General features: G+C 36.3%; 3 protein-coding genes across 3 annotated transcripts in view; 1 reads left to right on the top strand and 2 right to left on the bottom strand.

Moving 5' to 3' along the window:
- The window catches only part of LOC114255856 (uncharacterized), a 45,192-nt gene that overhangs the window by 11,169 nt on the left and 8,968 nt on the right, over nucleotides 1–25,055 (top strand). Inside the window, exon 3 of the mRNA XM_082918107.1 lies at nucleotides 24,007–24,630. Coding sequence (XP_082774233.1) covers nucleotides 24,007–24,630 — 624 coding nt within the window. The remainder of the gene's footprint in view (nucleotides 1–24,006; nucleotides 24,631–25,055) is intronic.
- Nucleotides 123–8,865, bottom strand: LOC145820816 (uncharacterized). Its single transcript, XM_082917359.1, has 6 exons — nucleotides 8,701–8,865; nucleotides 8,532–8,621; nucleotides 8,349–8,435; nucleotides 8,041–8,253; nucleotides 733–795; nucleotides 123–161 (listed from the first exon to the last, which is right to left on the bottom strand). The coding sequence occupies exons 1-6, from the start codon at nucleotides 8,863–8,865 to the stop codon at nucleotides 123–125; spliced, it is 657 nt and encodes a 218-aa protein (XP_082773485.1).
- On the bottom strand, nucleotides 9,777–10,819 carry LOC145821025 (uncharacterized). The gene is made up of 2 exons (XM_082917642.1): nucleotides 10,616–10,819; nucleotides 9,777–10,540 (listed from the first exon to the last, which is right to left on the bottom strand). Exons 1-2 carry the CDS (start codon nucleotides 10,685–10,687, stop codon nucleotides 9,890–9,892), a joined length of 723 nt encoding a protein of 240 aa, XP_082773768.1. The 5' UTR covers nucleotides 10,688–10,819; the 3' UTR covers nucleotides 9,777–9,889.

Below are 25,055 nucleotides of genomic sequence, written 5' to 3'. Positions count from 1 at the left end.
TTAGTATACGGTACTTTTAGTTTTCTTTTTCCTATTATTTTTTACTATTTAATAATCTTACTTAAAATAATTTTCATTTGAAAGGGGCCCAAGAATTGAAAAAATCATAACTGACTGCTAGTTTAAATAGTCAAACAAGATGCTAATCCAACAGTGAAAAACTAACAAAAAAAACAAAAAAACAAAAAATAAAAATTAAGAATAACTCGATTATTTAATTTATATATATTATATAATTTATATAATATATTAAATTCAATTTGGGTTCGAGTTGTTCGGGTTGGCCATTGATTTTGCCCAAGCTCGACACAAATTATAATTCAGGCATCAAAAATCTGCCCAGGCCCGTCTAGATTACAAGATATAGTTTCCCAAGTCCTAAAAAAACTCGAGCTGGGCTCGGGTTGCTCGGGTTGAGCCCGCCCGAGTTGCACCCCTAAGTGTGCTTCGCCAATGTGTAGTGTAAATAGATTCGAACTCGTTTAGGTCTGTTTGTTTTCAGAGATAGGATGGAGGAGATTCATAATGAGGGAATTAGTAGTAATGGGATTGATAGTGAGGGGATTAAGTAAAATTGTATTTGTTTTGATGATAGTTGTTAGTGTAGGAATTATTAAATTATTTTTATATAAAATAATAAAACAAATAAAAAAATATAAAAAATTAAAAAAAAATTCAATATGTAAAAAATAAAAAAAAAATTTAATCTCCTCACTATTTTTGTAATACTACCTCCATCTCCCCCATCTCAATCCCCCTTCCAACCTCCATCTTAATCCCTTCCTCCATCATAATCTATTCCCCAACTACAAACAAACACAACACTAAATAACCCCATATCCATCGTAATGTCCTCTCATCCATTACACCCCAAAACAAACGGGGCCTTAGGGTTCAATTGGGACGTTGATTGATTTTTTGACTTTTTAATTTTTTTTTGTGACTATTTTAGTTTAGGTTAAAAGATTTCGTTTGAGATAGATTTTTTAATTTTTTTGACTTTGTGAGAAAAAAATGAAATGATTATGATTTGGATATAACATTTTATCTTATTGATTTTTTAACTTATTTTGTCTTTTGTGATTAAAATAGCATTTTACCCCCAAAATTTTGTATGCCAAACGAGTGCTTGGTCAAGTTCGGTTAGAGCTTCTACGCTTACATTTTTCTTTCATCAAATTTAAATTTGTTGATGGAAAAAAATAATAATTTTGGTGCTCCAATCTTAATATCAAACCAATATCAAATTAATGATGTCTTAAAATTTTTATCAAATTAAGGATGCTTGGAGTGTTCCATCAAATTTGTAGGTGATTGTTGGGCCGGATGTCGTCCTGGACATAACCTCTTCCTTGCAAAATTATTATGCAGGTTGTGGTCAATTTACACCAAACCAGTCGATCGGCCAGACATCCTCTCGGTCGATTAGTGTTTTGATAAAAATTCAAAATTTTTTGTTAAAATGAGTGATATCAAATGAAATTTTTATTTAAATTTTTATTCAAATTTGACGGAAAAAAAATTTAAACGGCGGAGATGCTCTTACGGCGTTTAGTCAAAATAAAAAAAAAAAATCACTATAAAAATGAACTCTATACATGTATTTTGTAAAATGTTGAAAATTTATTCGAAAAAAAAAAAATCAATTTCCAAACAAACCTAGATCTTTATTGAGTTTATTGAATTATTTACGGTTGATTACGCTTTCTACTTCAAGCATTGTCAAATTATCTAATTAAGGCTCGATTGGAAATTAATTTTTTAGTTATTTTTAACTTTTAATGGAATAATGTGCAAAAAAAAAAAAAAAAAAGAATAGAAATAATGATTTGATAATTTGTAGTATTTTTTTGACGTTTTGATTAAAAATCCTTATTCCCAAACAAAGGCCATAATTCATTAACGATTCATTGAATCTACTAAATTCTTATACACTACAAAAAAATTTGTTTTTTGCGACGGTAAAAGGCCGTTGCAAATGCCCCGGACACCGTCGCTAATACTTTTTGCGACGGTAATGTGGCTTTTTGCGACGGTAATGGGGGGTCGCGACAAAGGGGGTTGCAAAAGAGCTTTCACGACGGTAAGTACCGTCACCATTAGTTTCTGCGACGGTAAGGTGTGTTTTTTGCGACGGCACTTTTCCTGTCGCCAATAATGGAAAAAAAATCAGTTTTCGTGACGGCACGTAATTCCCGTCGCTAAAAGTTAGTTTTTGAGACGGCAACATTACCGTCGCTAAAACTCTGGCATCTTATAAGTATTGGCGACGGCAACGGTTACCGTCGCTAAAGGTATCTTGTAAATTCCAATTGGACAGCTTTTGCGACTGTGTTGGTGCCGTCGCAAAAGCCTATTATTGTTTTTTGCGACGGGTTCTTCTCCCGTCTCAAAAAAAAAAAAAAAAAAAAACCTGCTGAAAAATTATTAAAAAAATTAAAATAACCTGTATTAGATAAAAAAAATAACTATAAAAAAATTGAAAAATTACAGAATAATATAAATACGTACATAAACAAAAATTGACAAATAATGAAAATTAATAATATTGTTCCATTCATAGCAATACATAAATAAAAATTCATAACAATAAAAATTATGCCACTACATAACGTCGCATAATACATACATAATGTTGCTCACAAATTTAAATAACATAAATCAAAATCAAAACCAAAAGTTTTCGTCTTCATTTGTTCGTGGGTTACAAAAACAAAAATTGGTCATAATCTTGATACGCCCGCATTCCAGAAGAAGCCAACTGCTACTCAGGAAATATCTGAAAAAAACAAGATAAAAATAATTAAAAACCATATAATGGTGTTAATATTTTAATTATAAAAAAATATAAAAAAAATTGACTACTATATAATTAGAAAGATAGTTTAGTAAATAATTTTGACTGGACCGAAATCCGGCACTAACTCCCAAACCGGGAACCCGATTCGAGCCCCGTCTTCTCCCACAAGTCTCTCGTGCCTAGGCGGTCGTGTGTGCCAAGTTTCGTGCTAAACCGACGCCGTTTGGTGATTTTAGGGCATTAACGCCTCGAATTAAAGTTTCTTAAAGAAATAGTTTGCCTAAAGTGAAATCCTACTCTAACTCCCAAACCGGGAACCCGATTCAAGCCCCGTCTTCTCCCACAAGTCTCTCGTGCCTAGGCGGTCGTGTGTGCCAAGTTTTGTGCTAAACCGACGCCGTTTGGTGATTTTGGGGCGTTAACGCCTCGAAAAGAAGTTTCTTAAAGAAGTAGTTTGCCTAGAGTGAAATCCGACTCTAAATCCCAAACCAGGAACCCGATTCGAGCCCCGTCTTCTCCCACAAGTCTCTCATGCCTAGGCGGTCGTGTGTGCCAAGTTTCGTGCTAAACCGACACCGTTTGGTGATTTTGGGGCGTTAACTCCTCGAATTCAAGTTTCTTAAGGAAGTAGTTTGCCTAAAGTGAAATCCGGCTCTAACTCCCAAACCGGGAACCCGATTCGAGCCCCGTCTTCTCCCACAACTCTCTCGTGCCTAGGCGGTCGTGTGTGCCAAGTTTCGTGCTAAACCGACGCCGTTTGGTGATTTTGGGGCGTTAACTCCTCGAATTCAAGTTTCTTAAGGAAGTAGTTTGCCTAAAGTGAAATTCGGCTCTAACTCCCAAACCGGGAACCCGATTCGAGCCCCGTCTTCTCCCACAAGTCTCTCGTGCCTAGGCGGTCGTGTGTGCCAAGTTTCTTGCTAAATCGACGCCGTTTGGTAATTTTGGGGTGTTAACGCCTCGAAAAGAAGTTTCTTAAAGAAGTAGTTTGCCTAAAGTGAAGTTCGACTCTAACTCCCAAACCGGGAACCCGATTCGAGCCCCGTCTTCTCCCACAAGTCTCTCGTACCTAGGCGGTCGTGTGTGCCAAGTTTCGTGCTAAACCGACGCCGTTTGGTGATTTTGGGGCGTTAACGCCTCGAAAAGAAGTTTCTTAAAGAAGTAGTTTGCCTAAAGTGAAATCCGACTGTAACTCCCAAACCGGAAACCGGATTCGAACCCCGTCTTCTCCCACAAGTCTCTCGTGCCTAGGCGGTCGTGTGTGCCAAGTTTCGTGCTAAACCGACGCCGTTTGGTGATTTTGGGGCGTTAACTCCTCGAATTCAAGTTTCTTAAGGAAGTAGTTTGCCTAAAGTGAAATCCGGCTCTAACTCCCAAACCGGGAACCCGATTCGAGCCCCGTCTTCTCCCACAAGTCTCTCGTGCCTAGACGGTCGTGTGTGCAAAGTTTCGTGCTAAACCGACGCCGTTTGGTGATTTTGGGGCGTTAACTCCTCGAATTCAAGTTTCTTAAGGAAGTAGTTTGCCTAAAGTAAAATCCGGCTCTAACTCCCAAACCGGGAACCCGATTCGAGCCCCGTATTCTCCCACAAGTCTCTCGTGCCTAGGCGGTCGCGTGTGCCAAGTTTCGTGCTAAACCGACGCCGTTTGGTGATTTTGGGGCGTTAACTCCTCGAATTCAAGTTTCTTAAGGAAGTAGTTTGCCTAAAGTGAAATCCGGCTCTAACTCCCAAACCGGAAACCCGATTCGAGCCCCGTCCTCTCCCACAAGTCTCTCGTGCCTAGGCGGTCGTGTGTGCCAAGTTTCGTGCTAAACCGACGTCGTTTGGTGATTTTGGGGCGTTAACTCCTCGAATTCAAGTTTCTTAAGGAAGTAGTTTGCCTAAAGTGAAATCCGACTGTAACTCCCAAACCGGAAACCGGATTCGAGCCCCGTCTTCTCCCACAAGTCTCTCGTGCCTGGACGGTCGTGTGTGCCAAGTTTCGTGCTAAACCGACGCCGTTTGGTGATTTTGGGGCGTTAACTCCTCGAATTCAAGTTTCTTAAGGAAGTAGTTTGCCTAAAGTGAAATCCGGCTCTAACTCCCAAACCGGGAACCCGATTCGAGCCCCGTCTTCTCCCACAAGTCTCTCGTGCCTAGACGGTCGTGTGTGCAAAGTTTCGTGCTAAACCGACGCCGTTTGGTGATTTTGGGGCGTTAACTCCTCGAATTCAAGTTTCTTAAGGAAGTAGTTTGCCTAAAGTAAAATCCGGCTCTAACTCCCAAACCGGGAACCCGATTCGAGCCCCGTCTTCTCCCACAACTCTCTCGTGCCTAGGCGGTCGCGTGTGCCAAGTTTCGTGCTAAACCGACGCCGTTTGGTGATTTTGGGGCGTTAACTCCTCGAATTCAAGTTTCTTAAGGAAGTAGTTTGCCTAAAGTGAAATCCGGCTCTAACTCCAAAACCGGAAACCCGATTCGAGCCCCGTCTTCTCCCACAAGTCTCTCGTGCCTAGGCGGTCGTGTGTGCCAAGTTTCGTGCTAAACCGACGCCGTTTGGTGATTTTGGGGCGTTAACTCCTCGAATTCAAGTTTCTTAAGGAAGTAGTTTGTCTAAAATGAAATCCGGCTCTAACTCCCAAACCGGGAACCCGATTCGAGCCCCGTCTTCTCCCACAAGTCTCTCGTGCCTAGGCGGTCGTGTGTACCAAGTTTCGTGCTAAATCGACGCCGTTTGGTGATTTTGGGGTGTTAACGCCTCGAAAAGAAGTTTCTTAAAGAAGTAGTTTGCCTAAAGTGAAGTCCGACTCTAACTCCCAAACCGGGAACCCGATTCGAGCCCCGTCTTCTCCCATAAGTCTCTCGTACCTAGGCGGTCGTGTGTGCCAAGTTTCGTGCTAAACCGACGCCGTTTGGTGATTTTGGGGCGTTAGAAGTTTCTTAAAGAAGTAGTTTGCCTAAAGTGAAATCTGACTCTAACTGCCAAACCGGAAACCCGATTCGAGCCCCGTCTTCTCCCACAAGTCTCTTGTGCCTAGGCGGTCGTGTGTGCCAAGTTTCGTGCTAAACCGACGCCGTTTGGTGATTTTGGGGCGTTAACTCCTCGAATTCAAGTTTCTTAAGGAAGTAGTTTGCCTAAAGTGAAATCCGACTCTAACTCCCAAACCGGGAACCCGATTCGAGCCCCGTCTTCTCCCACAAGTCTCTCGTGCCTGGACGGTCGTGTGTGCCAAGTTTCGTGCTAAACCGACGCCGTTTGGTGATTTTGGGGCGTTAACTCCTCGAATTCAAGTTTCTTAAGGAAGTAGTTTGCCTAAAGTGAAATCCGGCTCTAACTCCCAAACCGGGAACCCGATTCGAGCCCCGTCTTCTCCCACAAGTCTCTCGTACCTAGGCGGTCGTGTGTGCCAAGTTTCGTGCTAAACCGACACCGTTTGGTGATTTTGGGGCGTTGACTCCTCGAATTAAAGTTTCTTAAAGAAGTAATTTGCCTAAAGAGAAATCTGGCTCTAACTCCCAAACCGGGAACCCGATTCGAGCCCTGTCTTCTCCCACAAGTCTCTCATGCCTAGGCGGTCGTGTGTGCCAAGTTTCGTGCTAAACCGACGCCGTTTGATGATTTTGGGGCGTTAACTCCTCGAATTCAAGTTTCTTAAGGAAGTAGTTTGCCTAAAGTGAAATCCGGCTCTAACTCCCAAACCAGGAACCCGATTCGAGCCCCGTCTTCTCCCACAAGTCTCTTGTGCCTAGGCGGTCGTGTGTGCCAAGTTTCGTGCTAAACCAACGCCGTTTGGTGATTTTGGGGCGTTAACTCCTCAAATTCAAGTTTCTTGAGGAAGTTGTTTGCCTAAAGTGAAATCCGGCTCTAACTCCCAAACCGGGAACCCGATTCGAGCCCCGTCTTCTCCCACAAGTCTCTCGTGCCTAGGCGGTCATGTGTGCCAAGTTTCGTGCTAAACCGACGCCGTTTGGTGATTTTGGGGCGTTAACTCCTCGAATTCAAGTTTCTTAAAGAAGTAATTTGCCTAAAGTGAAATCCGGCTCTAACTCCCAAACCGAGAACCCGATTCGAGCCCCGTCTTCTCCCACAAGTCTCTCGTGCCTAGGCGGTCATGTGTGCCTAGTTTCGTGCTAAACCGACGCCGTTTGGTGATTTTGGGGCGTTAACTCCTCGAATTCAAGTTTCTTAAGGAAGTAGTTTGTCTAAAGTGAAATCCGGCTCTAACTCCCAAACCAGGAACCCGATTCGAGCCCCGTCTTCTCCCACAAGTCTCTTGTGCCTAGGCGGTCGTGTGTGCCAAGTTTCGTGCTAAACGGATGCCGTTTGGTGATTTTGGGGCGTTAAGTCCTCGAATTCAAGTTTCTTAAAGAAGTAATTTGCCTAAAGTGAAATCCGGCTCTAACTCCCAAACCGAGAACCCGATTCGAGCCCCGTCTTCTCCCACAAGTCTCTCGTGCCTAGGCGGTCGTGTGTGCCAAGTTTCGTGCTAAACCGACGCTGTTTGGTGATTTTGGGGCGTTAACTCCTTGAATTCAAGTTTCTTAAGGAAGTAGTTTGCCTAAAGTGAAATCCGGCTCTAACTCCCAAACCGGGAACCCGATTCGAGCCCCGTCTTCTCCCACAAGTCTCTTGTGCCTAGGCGGTCGTGTGTGCCAAGTTTCGTGCTAAACCGACGCCGTTTGGTGATTTTGGGGCGTTAACTCCTCGAATTCAAGTTTCTTAAGGAAGTAGTTTGCCTAAAGTGAAATCCGGCTCTAACTCCCAAACCGGGAACCCGATTCGAGCCCCGTCTTCTCCCACAAGTCTCTCGTGCCTAGGCGGTCGTGTGCGCCAAGTTTTGTCCTAAACCAACGCCGTTTGGTGATTTTGGGGCGTTAACGCCTCGAATTCAAGTAAAGAACGAAAAGATGCATTTTAGCTTAGAATGCAAAGATACATTTTATACCTGATCTTCTGGTGGTGGTGTATATGGATTCTCGTTTTCTGCAAATTTCCTAAATGCCCGGTGGCCACTCGATGCATCAGGAACCTATGTTAGTCAGTGCATAATGTGTTAATCATATTCGAATTTCATACATAATCTTGAGTGAAAATTGAACTATCAAACAATTGTGATGTTTATATGGAACCTATCTGTTAGGATCCACACTCGCCCCCTGTGACGCAAGGGCCATCATCTCAGCTCTCATCTGCTGCAAATGTGTAGAGAACTCTGCTCGCAGCTCCTCCCTAAACTCATTCCTTAGCTCAGCACGAACCTGCTGCGTGATCTGATCAATAGTCGATGGCTGGGGTGTTGACTGTGATGGCCCAACACCATCCTTATACACCACTCTCCGAGGCACGATTCTCCCGTATGTGTGACAATATCCATGTCTGTCATGACCTATCAACTCATGGAAAATGGCATTCCTAGCCTCCAAAGTCCGACCATCCTCAGGTAGCATAGAGAGTTGACGATTAAACTTATCCTGTATTAAATAAGACACACAAGTATACGCCAAATTAAGATGGTTGACACACAAAAAATAAACTTTAAATACAATCAAATGTGTTTGGAAACTACCAAGGTCTGGATAACCTCTGGGTCATCTACTCTACGTGTCATAAGCCAAACATTCATCTTATCAGTAGACTCCCCCTTACTGGTCATCTAAATTTTTTTTAGAAATATGAAAATTAGAATCCAAATAATTTGCAAATATACAATGTTTATTTATATACAAAAATAAAACAATAAAATGTAAACCTCATGCCGTATCTGAGAGAAAGTAGTACGCCCTGTGGTATGAGCTATGCCGTGAGCTCGCCGATTTTTAGCGTTCCTACTTGCAATTTTCTATAACAAGTTCAACAAATTTAAGTATGTAAATATGATTTGTATGTTTACATATCATAAATATAACGTAATTGTATACCTCAGCATCGGAAGTACGCCAATACTCCACAAGTTGTTCCCACTGGCTTGGCACAACGTTCATAGGAACATCATCCTTCAGATTAGGATCAGAGCTTCTAGGCTTGAAATACTTAGCCTTAAGCTTGTTCTTGTGATCCTTCCATATGCTGTTGCAGTTTTTCATGCAGATTGGCTTGTACTCCTCTGGACATATATTCAAATTGTCCTATAAAACACAAAGTTTAAGGCTAAGTATAACACAAATTTGGAATTCGAATTTGTGGACAAAAATATACTTTTACCTTCACATCCTTCCAGATAGCATCAACAATATCATCAGGCACACTGTTCCAGTCAACAAAAGTAAGAGGAACAATGTTACCATTCCGGACAATAATGCCAAGTTGAGTAGTTAACTTGGCCACGTTATCCCCTATGGGGCAGTAATTTCCATCAAATTGTATATGCAGCTTTTTACCAGTACCCCACTCTTTAATGCCCTTGGCACATCCTCTACCACGCCTAGTCGAGGTTGATGAAGAACTAACATGACCTGCGATATACAATAATAATAAACAATATGCAATGGTAACAACCAAATGCAAATTTAAATAATGTGAATACAAATCATATCAAATAAACCTGATGTGGGCTGTGAAGAAGTCGAAGGGTCTGCAAAATACAATGAGAATAAACAAGTTATATATAATGAGCATAAATAAATGTATGTGTAAATAATTTTCATGCAAATCAAAGCAAATTTAAATACCTGCGGATGGCTCATAAGCTGATGATGATAGCTGCTGTGGACGCACCAATGGTAAGCGTGGAGGCTGAGTACATGGTAGCTGCTGTGGTGCCATTGATGGTGGTCGATACGGTGGTAATGGCCCCTCAGATGGTGGTGGCACTAATGGCCCCTCCGATGCTGGCCGATGTGATGCCTCCTCTAATGGTGGTGCTACTGATGTCCTGTTATGTAGCACATCAGACATCATGCGCCGGGGATGATCAGGCTTCCTCTTCCTTCCCATAATAATCTGCAAGCAATATAACATTAATTGACATTAGAAACATAGACAATGGTTTGTCATCAACTATAATATGACATGAATTGAACTAATACAATTACAAAGACAAAGTAAATTAAGAAATTGATGATTAACTACAACCTTGGCCTTAATTGAATTACTAATGTTGATTACATATCAGCCTATTTGAACATCAACTGTTTCCCCTTCTGCGGCTTCCCTCACCCAACCAACTTCTTCATCACGAAGCATTATATTTTCTTCCAATTGTTGGCTCATGTATGGCTCGATTTGTGGATCAGTTGAACTCATATCAAATAAACCTCTTTGAGACATCTTCACCACGACTTGCCAGTCTGGTTGTAACGGGTCTGCAACATACCAAACTTGCTCTGCTTGGGACGCCAAGATGAAAGGTTCATTGGTAATTCGATCATCTCGGTACAACAAATGATTGAAGTTCACCAACGTGAAATTGAAGACATCTTCTTTCTTTCCGTGAATGTTGTCAATCCAATCACACTTAAACAACACATGTTTCTTCTCATTGGAATATCGAATCTCAACAATATCTGTTAATTGTCCATAATAGTACACAGACCCCAGACGAGGATTCTTGTCTTTTCGACTAGCATAACTTATGGTATCTGCCTTCAAAGCTACACCACAATTTTGTGTGGCTCGACGATCATCCATGGCCTTTACTCGATACCGAAACCCATTCAGTATATACCCGTTGAACCTCCTTGCCAGGTTATGAGGACCATTTGCCAATAGAATAATCTCTTCAGAAAGTATGACATCAGTAGTCCTTCGCAAAGTTTGGACCTATTTAACACGAAATGTAAAATTTAAAATGTAGATCGACTTAAGTAACTAGAATCTATAAAGTTAAATACATACATGTTCCTTGAACCAAATGTGAAAAGTTTCAAAATGTTCACGCCGAAGTTGATGATCGTCGACACGAGGCATTTTGAGCTTAAGTACTTCAAGGTGTTTGCTGTGTAGATTGAAATTTTAGCCATACAAAAATTTTAGTTGAAAATTCAATAAAACATAATAAAATATTGAGTGAGTGACTTAACCTACTTTATGAATGGTTGAACCGCGCTTGTATTGCATAATATGTACCGATGAGCTTGTATCCAAGAAGTATTATCAAGATAAAAGCTTGTGTTTTCACCAGTAGCATGACCCAAATTATCAGCACCACTATAATTCCTCACGGGTCGACTAGATTTGGTTTCCACATCACTGAGATATTGTGCACAAAAATTCATGCATTCTTTCATAAGATATCCTTTAGCAATTGATCCTTCAGGACGAGCTCTATTACGCACGTATTACTTCAAAGTAAGAAGATACCTCTCAATTGGATACATCCATCGAAACTGAATCGCTCCACCCAATAACGCTTCATCAGCTAGATGTATAGGCAAGTGCTCCATTATATCAAAAAAACTCGGAGGAAATATTTTCTCTAGATGACAAAGTGTTACAGCGATACGATCTTTAATATATTGCAAATCTGTCGCACGATTCACTTTCGAACACAATTGTCTAAAGAAATTGCTCAATTCAATCAAGGGTTCAATTACATTCTTCGGTAACGATCTGCGAGTAGCCAATGGAATAAGTTGTTGCATCAGAATATGACTATCGTGGCTCTTAAGACCCCCAATGCTTCTATCATGTAAGCGCACACGACGTGATATATTGGATGAATACCTGTCGGGAACTCTTACTTCCTTCAACACTTTCAAGAACAAATCTTTCTCATCCTTGGTCATCGTGAATTGTGCTGGTGGTAAATAGGCTTTATTCGACCCTCTTAACTGCAAATGTAGGGGTTTTCTAATATTCATATCTTGTAAATCACGCCGAGCATTAACACCATCCTTCGATTTTCCTGCAACCCCTAATATTGTCCACAACACATTGTCACAAACATTCTTCTCTATATGCATCACATCGAGGTTGTGTCTTATTAGATTGTGCTCCCAATATGGCAATTCATAAAAGATACTCTTTTTCTTCCAACTATGGGTGCGATGTCCAGCTTTCTCCTTCTCTACCTGTCTCCTATGCCTCTCCTTAAGGTCATCCCTATTGTATTGGGTTAAAATACCCTCAGATTCTAATTGTAGCAACATCTCAGTTCCAGACAACAATTTTGGTTTGAGTCTGACTTCCCGACTACCATCAATTGATACTTTATCCTTCCGAAATTTATGGCCAGTAGGTAAAAATCTGCGATGACCCAAGTATGATTGTTTCCTACTATGCTTCAACCAACACAATGTAGTTTCCTTATTGCAACAAGGACATGCATATTCTCCTTTAGTGCTCCATCCTGACAAGTTTGCGTATGCAGGAAAATCACTAATTGTCCACAGTAAAGCTGCATGCATTTGAAACATTTGATTTGTTGATGCATCAAATGTTGACACACCCTCATTCCATAGTTCTTTCAACTCCTCAATCAACGGTTGCATATAAACATCAATCTTGTCACCAGGTCCTTTCGGGCCGTCAATAAGCACGGATAAAATTAGAAATGGTTGCTTCATGCACATCCATGGCGGCAAGTTGTATGGAATGAACACAACAGGCCAAGTGCTATGAACTATGTTCAACGTCCTGAATGGGTTAAAACCATCAGATGCTAAGCCAAGCCTTACACTTCGGCAATCATTACTAAAGTCAATATTCCGACGGTCAAAATCTTTCCATGCAAGGGAGTCAGCAGGATGCCTGAAGACACCATCATCAGTTCGTTCCTCTGCATGCCATCTCATTAACTTGGCAGTCTTGGATGACATAAACAACCTCTGCAACCTTGACTTTAAAGGAAAATACCTCATCTGTTTTGCAGCTATTTGTTTGCCACCTGTGTTAGGACCATTTGAACCACCATCACCATTTGATTTCCATCTAGAACTGTTGCATATGACACATTTATCAAGATTGGCGTCCTCGTTTCGAAACAACATGCAACTGTTGGGACATGCATCCCACGTCTCATACGTGAAGCCCAAATCTGTTGTGACCTTTTGAGCTTTATAATATGAGTCCGGGAGTTTCACACCCAACGGAAACGCCTCATTCAATAACTCAAGCAACATGTCAACAGACTTGTCCGTCCACTGATTAAGCACCTTCAAATGTAGAAGTCGAACAATGAATGACAAAGATGTGAACTTCTGACAACCCGGATACAATTCACTTTGTGCATCTTGAAGAAGTTTGAAATACTTTGCAGTCTCTGCATTTGGACCGAGCTGGGGTTCAGATGCACGGGGATCAGGCCCCTGTGGTTCATCACCCTCAACACTTGTACCGGCATGTGGATTTCCCATAGCCCCTTGTATCATTCCAATCATATCATCTCCAATGTCTAAATTAGCTAATGTTCATTCTCTCGATTACTATGCAGAGATATGTAAGATTCCCCATGATTAATCCAATGTTTGTATTTTTTAAAAAAACCATTCAAAATCAGATGCCCTCGTACACCATCTCGTACAAAATAGTATCGATTCTCACACTTTCTACACGGACAACTGATCATCGAACCTTCAACCCTATTGGTGTAGGCAAACACAAGGAATTCATCAATCCCATTAATGTATTCACTCGACATCCTATTTGGCAAATCAATCCAACTCTTATCCATCATCTGTACACATCCACAAGAATATCTCACCAAAGTAACTCTAAATATAATACCTACACATAAATATTCACTCGACATCCTATTTGGCAAATTAACGAAATGTCTAAAATTCCTATTTAAGGTTTAAATTAATTAAATTAAAAATTTAAGATTTATTTTATTATAAGGGTTAAAATCCTGTTTTTTTTTTGTATTTTTTTTATTTTCTCTTAAATATTTTTATGACTTATTTAAACATTTGCAATTTAAATTTGTAATCGAACCATTACATGTGTATGATATCAAAAATACAAAAAAAAAAGAAATTCTATCATAATAAACAGATTTATTATGGAACTGTATTTTAAGATTATTGTATATATAGACAGATTTATATAGACATCTCTGAAATCTGTTTATTGTATTTTAAATAAACCAATAAACAGATATATATAGACATCTCTGAAATCTGATTATTTAAGATTATTTTATATACAATAAACAGATTTATAAACCAATAAAATAGATTTATAAACAGATTTATAAACCATAATAAACAGATATATATAAACCAATAAACAGATATATATATATATATTTACAATTTTATCATAAAAATATATAATTATCTTATTATGTATTAATTTTAAAAGTGCACATTATAAATTTTCTTATGTATTAATGATAATATTCAAAATATTGTACTCCGATGTAGTCATCATCTTATGTATAAATTGCATTCTATTCTGGATTGTATATGATATATTTTTCATAATAATATTACAAAATTTATGACAATAATAGTTAAATAGCATAATTTTTCTCTTGAAAAATGTATTACTTTCAAAAAAAAAAAAAAAATTACTTTAAGATAATATATTCAGCATTTATAATTTTTCCTACAAATTAAACATAACACATCACATATATTTACAATTTTTATCATAAAAAAATATAATTATCTTATTATGCATTAATTTTAAAAGTGCACATCATAAATTTTTTTTTATCTATTAATGATAATATTCAAAATATTGTACTCCGATGTAGTCATCATGTTGGAGTTTTTCTTAATTTTATTATTATTATTATTATTATTATTATTATTTTTATTTATTTTTATTTAAATATTCTAAAAAAAATTTAGAGAATTGACTCACTTTTAAACTATTTAGAAAATTAATCTATTTTTTAAAATCGCATTTTAAAAATACAATTTTAAATTGAAATTACATTTTCAACATGTAATTTTATTTGATATCGTATGTTGAAAATGTAATTTATAATGATATGGACTTTATTTTTTAAAATTATATTTTAAAAAATATATATATACCATAATAGACAGATTTATATATATACCATAATATATATACATATACCATAATATATACCAGAAAATATATATATACCATAATATATATACCAGAAAATATATATATACCATAATATATATACCATAATAGACCAGAAAATATATATATACCATAATATATATACCATAATAGACAGATTTCAGATAAACAGATTTATATATATATATAGACAGATTTCAGATTTATATATATATATAGATTTATATACATTGCATATATATACAGATTTATATATATAGACATTCATCTATATATATATATATATATATATATATATATACAGAGACCGAGAGAGAGAGAGAGAAAGAGAGAGAGAGAGAGAGAGAGCATACGCAGAGCGAGAGAGAGTCGTCGCCGGAGCACCACTACTTGTCGTCGTCGCCGCCGCACCACCGCCGGCTTGCTCGCCGCACCACCGCTGTCTTGCTCGTAGTCCGTTTGAGAAATTTGGGGGTGAAGTTAGGGATTTGGGGAGGAAGGATCGAGCGGCAACAGGAAGAGGGGTGATTTTTTTATTTTGACTTTTTGCGACGGTATTCTGTAGACCGTCGCAAATAGAAGGCAGTAGGTCGTAAAACGGCGCCGTTTGAATTAATCCTTTTTTGCGACGGCCAATTTCCGTCGCAAATGAGATGTGTCGTCTAAAAAAAAAGGTGTTTTGCGACGGTTTTATTTACCGTCGCTAATACTTCCGCATTTCCGACCCCGCCGCTTAGTTTCATTACCGACGGGTAAGTGCCGTCGCTAAAGGCTATTATTTGCGACGGGTGAAGTTATCGTCGCAAAAAACCGTTTTTTGCGACGGGGAGCGCGGCGTCGCTAAATAACCCCATATCCATCGTAATGTCCTCTCATCCATTACACCCCAAAACAAGTGGGGCCTTAGGGTTCAATTGGGACGTTGATTGATTTTTTGACTTTTTAATTTTTTTTTGTGACTATTTTAGTTTAGGTTAAAAGATTTCGTTTGAGATAGATTTTTTAATTTTTTTGACTTTGTGAGAAAAAAATGAAATGATTATGATTTGGATATGACATTTTATCTTATTGATTTTTTAACTTATTTTGTCTTTTGTGATTAAAATAGCATTTTACCCCCAAAATTTTGTATGCCAAACGAGTGCTTGGTCAAGTTCGGTTAGAGCTTCTACGCTTACATTTTTCTTTCATCAAATTTAAATTTGTTGATGGAAAAAAATAATAATTTTGGTGCTCCAATCTTAATATCAAACCAATATCAAATTAATGATGTCTTAAAATTTTTATCAAATTAAGGATGCTTGGAGTGTTCCATCAAATTTGTAGGTGATTGTTGGGCCGGATGTCGTCCTGGACATAACCTCTTCCTTGCAAAATTATTATGCAGGTTGTGGTCAATTTACACCAAACCAGTCGATCGGCCAGACATCCTCTCGGTCGATTAGTGTTTTGATAAAAATTCAAAATTTTTTGTTAAAATGAGTGATATCAAATGAAATTTTTATTTAAATTTTTATTCAAATTTGACGAAAAAAAAATTTAAACGGCGGAGATGCTCTTACGGCGTTTAGTCAAAATAAAAAAAAAAATCACTATAAAAATTAACTCTATACATGTATTTTGTAAAATGTTGAAAATTTATTCGGAAAAAAAAAAATCAATTTCCAAACAAACCTAGATCTTTATTGAGTTTATTGAATTATTTACGGTTGATTACGCTTTCTACTTCAAGCATTGTCAAATTATCTAATTAAGGCTCGATTGGAAATTAATTTTTTAGTTATTTTTAACTTTTAATGGAATAATGTGCAAAAAAAAAAGAAGAAAAAGAATAGAAATAATGATTTGATAATTTGTAGTATTTTTTTGACGTTTTGATTAAAAATCCTTATTCCCAAACAAAGGCCATAATTCATTAACGATTCATTGAATCTACTAAATTCTTATAATATATTAATCAAAATTAATTTAGTTTTTGAATTATTGATTAAATCTATTAAATTTTGGAAGTATATAATTTCAATCAAGTTAGTCTTGAAAGAATTAAAAAAATATAATATAAGCTCATTATAAATTAATAAAAGATAGTTAAAAAAAACTATTTAAAAAAAAATCTTAAATTTCTATTGTGTTTTTTTTTTTTGTAAAAAAAGGTGGTACTTCTTCCGGTGAAGTTCTTTTATAAGAGCAAGAGTGTAAAATGTTTTTACTTATATTATGTAATAGTTACTTGCTCGTATTTATCTACTGCTATATGCCAATTTCGTTTATATACTAATTTTCAATTAACTGTATTTATGTTTTTCATTAAGTTTTTACAATAATCTAATTAATGTATTTTTTGTTTTATTATTATTTGTAGCAAATGCTATTATTTAAATTATTTGATTATATTTGTTTAGTATATTTAATACTCATAATTTTATTACAAGACTACGAAATTAGATTTTAATACTAATTTAAAAACATAGCAAAATAAGACAATAGAAAGTTATTGTGAAAAAAATAAATATATCACAATTCAGTTTGGAGCCACAACCAAAGCTTTCGAATCGAGAATCAGATTGATTTGAATAATTCCATCATTTTCAAAACTAGAACTAGAATCAAAATCAATAAAAACTATACTAAATCGATAGTTTGGACTAGACTGGATCAGTTTACCTGTTTCACCAATTTTTTTAACACCCCTATTAGTACTAATATGAGAATTATTTTGAGGTGGACATTAGAATTCAAATTGAGGGAGTGTTTGGGACACAAGTTTTGGCTAAAATAGTCAATAAAGACAAAAAAGTTAAAATAACTAATAAAACAAAATGTTATATTCAAACCCTGATTATTTAATTTTTTTTTCTTACAATCATCAAATAAATTACAAAAAAAAAAATTAAAAAACTAAAAATTATCTCAAACTCAATTTTTTTAGACAAGTTAAAATAGTCAAAAATATCAAATAAACTAGTCAAATTTTCAAACAAATCCTAAATCAACAATGAAAGAGAGCGTTACCTCCACAAGTAAAGCATTAAGCAGTCATCCAAGCAATTAATTGCATGACCATAATAAGTTCTCTCCTATTCCGTCCCTCTCAGTAGTTATAATTTTATGGGAGAATTTTAGATTAAGACAAAACTTGAAAAATAATTACAAATTAGTGACAAATTTTATCAATATTAATAATTAGGGCAAATTACATCGGTTGTTCAGACATTTTGCTCTTTATGTCATTTTGGTCTCTCCACTTTCAATTGACTTAATTTTGACTATTAATTTTAAATTTTGTATTAATTTGGTCCAATTGATAATGCCGTTAATGTTTTTTGATAGAAAACAATTACTGAATTAGTTGAGGTTAACTCACTAAATTTAGTAAATTTATAGTTTTACTGTAACAAATATAACACATGCTATTTATATACATATTTTTCATAAAAAAATATTAAGAATTGTAATTAATTAGACCAAATTAAATTAAAATTATAAATTTATGGTCAAAAAGTCAACTAAAATTACAGAAATTAATTAGGGTTATTCCCCAGGGCAGTGGAATGGAAAAAAGGGCCACTCAAGTATAACCTTGACCTTCAGCTAGCTCTAAAAAGATGCTACCTAATGATGGATCGGGTCAAAGAGCTGAATAAGGATATTCAATCGGTGGAGACTAAGAAAGGGTTCTAAAATGAAATAAAAATGGAAGTTCGGATCGTTGCTACATTTAATGTAGATTGCAGGGGTAGGTTGAAAACCAAAGAATTTTTTAAGACAAAGTCTGTAAATGAAGGTGTTCACTGAAGCAAAAATCTGGGCAGAAATCTGGCTTATTACAAAAGGGGTAATTAACTCTACCACTGTCAAATTACTAGTAAGGGGTAATTTCTCCTAATTTTATCACCAAATTGACTTGGGCAACCATCATTTCTAATCAATAGTACCGCCCTTCAAGTTGAATGACATTTAGTGCCCTAAAGCACCCTTTCTTTGATGCGCAATAGTTTGTTAATACAACGGTCATTACAAAAAATTAAGATTTTGGGGATTAAAATTTAAGGATAAAATTATTTTTTAAGAATTAAATATTTTTATTGTGAAAAATATTGTCATTATATTTTTAATAACGAAAATTGGACATTAGTGATAAATTATCTATTTGAGACCAAATTTTTTGTTTCAAAAAGAAAGCATTTTGAGACCAAATTATTTTGTCCCAAAAAGTCTATTTATTAGTGACATTTTCAAAATTTTGTCACTAAAAGTCTTATTTTTGACTTTTCAAGACGACCTTTTAGTGACTATCTTCATGATGATAGAAATTAGTCCCTAAATGTCTTTTGTAACAAAATTTTTAATTTTAGAAACCAAAACATTTGATCTCTAAAACTCTTATATGTTGTAGTGGGTAAAAAAGTAATTTCCTTGAGGGGTGGCCAAACAATGGCAGTGAATAATTATAAATGCTACTATTAAAAAATTTATTACAGAGTCATGAAAAAAATTATAATTATAATTATTAATATGTATAAAATTTACCAATTATTTGTAATTTTTTTTTTTATAAAAATTTACATTGGATTCAAATTTTCCCTAATTGTAACAAGACACAAACTTTCCATATATTCAGAAATAATAGTGTAATCTTAATTTAGCAAAAATGATTCATTACTGAGGGTTAATGACGAACCCACTAATCTCTCCACCACTATTTTTCTACTTTTGTCTGAGAAGAGAAGCTGAGGAGTTACACTCACCTCTGAATCTCAGCCGTTGGATGAACCCTCAGATTAACGGTTTCCAACCCTTGTAGTAGCTCCAAACAAGGCTTTTTACTATAATCTCTCTTTGTCCAGCTCTTGTGTCTTTACAAGTAGAGAGAAGAAAAAACACAAAAAAGCACCTTCCGTAAATCAAAGCAATTCTGGAAGCAATCTTGTTGCTTGAAAACAATCATTTCTCTTATTGTTCTTAGTCTCCTTCAAGCCTCTCTTTCATGGAAGGTGGTGGTGGTGGTTGTAACGCCCTCAAAATAAACCCATAAATCATCCAACAAAAGCATGCTTAGACATAAGAGATTCAAGCACAAATATATTCCATCTGAGTAATCATTACAAAATGTATTACATGTTGACAACAAAAGTAAATGCCCTATGGGCTTACAACTTTCCAAGTCAACACTTGGTTACAAAAAGGGAGTGCTAACTCTATACAAAGAAGGCCCTGGGCTTGATATACATGTAATACAACAAAAATAATCACAGAAAGACGTTTCAGCCACTAAGCCTCCCAAGCTACGTCCTTGAAGGTGGCATGCTACCTATACCTGAAAATGATGTCCTATATAGGGTAATCCAACGCCTAATAGAGATATACTAAACATAATATGAGCAGTAACTAAGAGATTAGCAATTGATAAATGTTTGACTCACATAAATCAATTCATAAACCATTTCCATTACATGACATATGTCTCCATATTTCATTTCATTTTCCATTTCTTATCCAATTCTCAATTCACAACTACGGCTCAGAATCTGGCCAAACCATTTAAATGGGATAGTAACTCATATTAAATATTTCCCACTTTACAATAGATAAGCATACTAGCTGTATCAACATCTCAACAGATAAACACATGAGCTATATCAACACTTCCATAGATAAGCATATGAGCTATATCAACACCTCAATAGATACACATTTTGGTACTGTATCAACGGAGTCCATCCCCTATCTCCTCCCAGACAATATTCGGTTTAGAGGTCCATCCCCTATCTTCCCCTAAACCGTAGAGTACATCCCCTATCTCCTTCCATATAACGCAATGTATATAAACACACATCATGTACATAATCAGTCAATACATAAGGTTAATGTATCCTTTCATCCGTCATACTCTATGACACATCCAATTGATTAGTTTTAGTTTGCCTAATCATCATGCATTGTTTACAACAATCAAGACTACCCTCCACCGGTTGCTCAAAGCAATTATTTCTAAACAGATAATAAATTCGTCAACAGATAATTTATCAACATTTTCAAAAGTGAGCGATTAATAAATCCAACTTCACTAGTCCATCTCATAATGAGCCAATTTCATTATATTCGACTCAATTTCACAAATCCACAACTTTCCTAAATTAATTTTTACCCATTAATTTATGCACAATTTGGCGCTTTCTACCACATCTTTCAATATTAACCCAATTGTTCAAATATCAACAACTAACAACAATAACATCATTTTGAAACCCAAAATACGTATTCAAGAATCAAAATAACAAAACCCCATTTTTTAACTTTTGAAACCCTAAATCCCAAAATCAACCATTTAAACAAAATGCTCAAAATCTAGGTCAAAACCCATAAGGATGAGTAGGAATCCCTACCTCAAATTCGGAGCCCAAGGGAAGAAGATGAAGAAATTGAAGATGCTCCAAATCCTAAAATTTTCGGATCAAAAGATAGCCCTCGACGATCAACACAACTTTTACAAAGGCCCAAGGTGAAGAAATCACTCATACTAGATCAATACCTAGAGAGAAGTTGAGGTTCTAGTGAGAGAATGTCTCCAATGGTGTTTTTCAAAAGTAAGAGAGAGAAATGGAGTTGAAAAAGTGATCCAAAAAGTCGGATCTCAGAGTGATATACTCATCGCCCCGCTCAAGCGTGGAAACCCCCTCTCGAGCGTCACTCACAGACTCCCGCTCGAGCGGCGGATACAACCTTCCAGAACTTTTGCAGAACCAGGTCCCCGCTCGAGTGTCCAACTCCCTGCTCGAGCGTCACACCAAAACTCACGCTCGAGCGTCAAAAAGCCCGCTTGAGCGTCGAACACTGCAGAGGAAATAATAGGAGATGGATTTTCCCGCTCGAGGGCCAAAACCCCCGCTCGAGCGTCAAAAGCTCCGCTCGAGCGTGAAGGCTAAAATCTGGGCAACTAGTTTTGGTTTCTAAGCTCAACCAACCTGTTTCAAACCTGCCCAACACAACCCAAGACTCAAATACAAAGAGTAAAGGATGTAAACGAGATACATACAACAACCAACTCCACTGAACCTACGTCCGGATACAACAATTAAAGAAAGGGAAACCGGGATCGCTATAGTGGTGGTTTTGGGTATGTGAATTTACAAAACAACCCTTCTTTATATAGACCTAGTCCTCAATTAACAGCCATAGAGAGGTTCTTGTCAAGAAAGAACCACCATTTCTCTCACCAACAGACTCAAAACAATGTGCACAACCAAGGACTGCTCGTTCCGACAAGTGTGTACGGTGGTTTTTCTTCTTCTGGTGGTGCAATTGGTGGCTACTCAAGCGACTTTTTGGGGCCAAGTTTTCTGGAGAAGAGCTTCATGGATGGGCTTTTCCATGATAGTGAGACTCTTAAATGGACATATGAGATAGATCCTAATATGGGCTTGAGTGAAAATGACAAATCGACAGAGAGGAATTGTAAAGGAGTGGCAAAGAGAGCAAAATGTGGCTCTTCTACAACTACTCTGATCAAAGGACAATGGACAGATGAAGAAGATAGGTGATATAACACATAATTTTTAATTTTTACCCTTCTTTTGGTCTCATACATCCTAGGGTTTAAATATCTGTCTTCTGATAATGATATATCAATCGATATTGTCTAATATCAGCCCATATATGACTGTATCGCTTATTCTAAATCCACATATATCTACTCTTTACATGAAAGTGCAGTTGATATTGAAGATTTCTATGATTTTGTTTTTGTGCAGGAAACTGCTCAATTTAGTGACGTAGCATGGAGTGAGAAAATGGGCTCAGATAACAGAGAATATGGTTGGCAGGGCCGAAAACAATGCCGGGAGCGGTGGCATAATCATTTGCGCCTTAATATCAAGGTCTTTTTTCCTCACCTTTTTCCCAATTTGAGGTTTTGTCAAAACCACTGAGTGTGGTTTGGTTTTTGTTAAAATTTGCTTTACTTCTTGCAAAACTAATCATTAAACAATTGTGTTAGATTTCTCATAAAAATCCATGACAGATATCTAAGAACTGAGATTTGGTTTGGGTTTGTGTGATATTTTTCAAATAGTCAAAAGAGAAAACCCTAGGATGCCTTGTCTGGTTTAATTTCCTATTCTCAACTCTTTTTCTTTTTTTAATTATTTAATTTTATATCTTAAAAGTTAGAGATATAGGATTTAGATTGCCAAAATTTCATCAAGGTGATTTGTCCTTCATCTCTTCATGAGTTTTCTTTTGATATTTTATATTTAGTAATTAGTGAAAAGTTTCATTCAAAAAGTGGATTAGGGTTTTGTTTTACAAGTTATGGGTTTGACATGCAGATCTTATGGTGAGTTTGGTGCTATTCACACCATCTGACATCTCTCATTCCATTTTTTTTTTTAATTTTAATTCGCAAAAGTTAGTGACATTTCTTCTTCCATCTAACCATCTAGACATGTTGGTTCATGTTTAGAATTTTATGATTATTTAAATAAAAATGCTATGAACCCATCCTTATCAACTCATAATTTATTACAAATGTATACATGTGGTGGAGATTAAATTGATGAAATGTGAATACATGAGTAAAATAAATTTTAACCATTAACTTTTTTTTTGAATTCGTAATATTGTTGTTATTTAAATATACAAAGCCACGTTATATGTGGACTAGGAAATTAATATAATTCCTTGTGAGACAAGGGCCTCGGGATTGTCTTTCATATGAGCACTTTGACATGCAAAACTTGTAGGGTCAGTCCAATGTCTGTTTATACCCTCTCAAATTCCTCCTTGCACCCACTCTTTCTTAGTGTTCACTTTCATGTGATTTTGGGACCTTTTCTCCCTCAAAGCATCAATTTTGTTATAAAAAGGTTCACATTTAATGTTTTCATAGATATAAATTCTTATAGTGCCACATAGCAAAAATAAATAAGAATAAATAAATATAAAATGATGTGATAAATTTTAATTTTATCATTTTAAAACAAAAAATTCATCAACTTGACTTATACTTTTAAAAATGCCACTACCACATCATTCTAATCAAGAATTTTGTACAAAAAATTTATAAAAATATTACTTTTCTTTACAGCAAAGTGTAATATTGATTTTTCTCTATACGTTTCTATGAATTTTTGTCTACAGTGCACATAGCATTATTGAAATTCTTATTAGAGTTTGGTACCTTTTTTTGTTATTTTATTTTATTTTTAATTTTCCCCTATGTATATTGCATTGTTTATAATACACAATGTGGCGGCCTTGTTTTTTTTTTTTTTTTTTATCAGAAAGATACTTGGACTGAAGAAGAAGAGAGCATATTGGTTGAAGCTCATAAGAAAGTCGGCAACAGATGGGCAGAAATTGCCAAGAGAATATCGGGAAGGACCGAAAATTCAATAAAGAATCACTGGAACGCCACTAAAAGAAAGCAAAATTCAAGAAGGAAAAACATCAAGAAACCACAAGGCAGCCAGAATTGGAAGTCTCAATCTCAACCCACCATACTCCAAGAATACATCAAAAGCATGAATCCATCTAATACGGCCGCCACCACCATTGGCTCCACCGTCACTGAAGACTTCTCAACCCATTTTGCTCCTCTCGGGGACTTATCTGAGTCCTCCATTGATGACTCTCCACAGTTTATGAACAAAACATTCGACGACAAACTAAACTTCATGATAAATTTCTTCGGTACCAAAAATGACCAGCCTCTGAATGATAACAACAATTCCGAGGCTTCAATTGAGGCAAAAACAGCTCAAAATAATCATTCTAATAGTGTTTTTGCCTTAAATCCGCTCGGATTACTCAACAACACCAATGGTGATGATCAGTTGCTTAATGATATGGTTGTTGACACTAACATGTTCATAAATGCCCCAAATAAATGTCGGACAATCTTCACTGTATTTAAAAGATTTAATTCTATTGTGTACATAACAACAAATACACAATAGAATTTAAAGAAATAAAGAAAAGGAGAGAATTTGTTTGTTTACAAAAATCAAACTCGAAATAAAAATAAATAAATAAATAAAAAACAGATTTTATTTTGTTACAAAAACAAAATTAAAATCTGATTTAAATAAATAAAAACAACACTGAAAATAAATTAAATAACTTACTTGATTTAATTTCTTCGATTTATTTTCTGATCAAGTCTAGTGTTTGACACTGTGTCCTTAAGACAGATTCGTCCTCTCCACGGTACTTTCAGAATTTGGACGTCTATCTCCCAGGATGAAATGATCTTACCACAAACAATAGCAGCACTACAAATTGTTTGCCTTACGAACACACTAAGTGTTTACACTCTTTCTTTCGGAAATAA

Source organism: Camellia sinensis, chromosome 3 (genome assembly GCF_055761805.1).
Source record: "Camellia sinensis isolate YWXY chromosome 3, ASM5576180v1, whole genome shotgun sequence".
NCBI lineage: Eukaryota > Viridiplantae > Streptophyta > Magnoliopsida > Ericales > Theaceae > Camellia > Camellia sinensis.
Note: the sequence above shows the minus strand (reverse complement) of the source record. Positions and strands in the feature narration are given on the sequence as shown.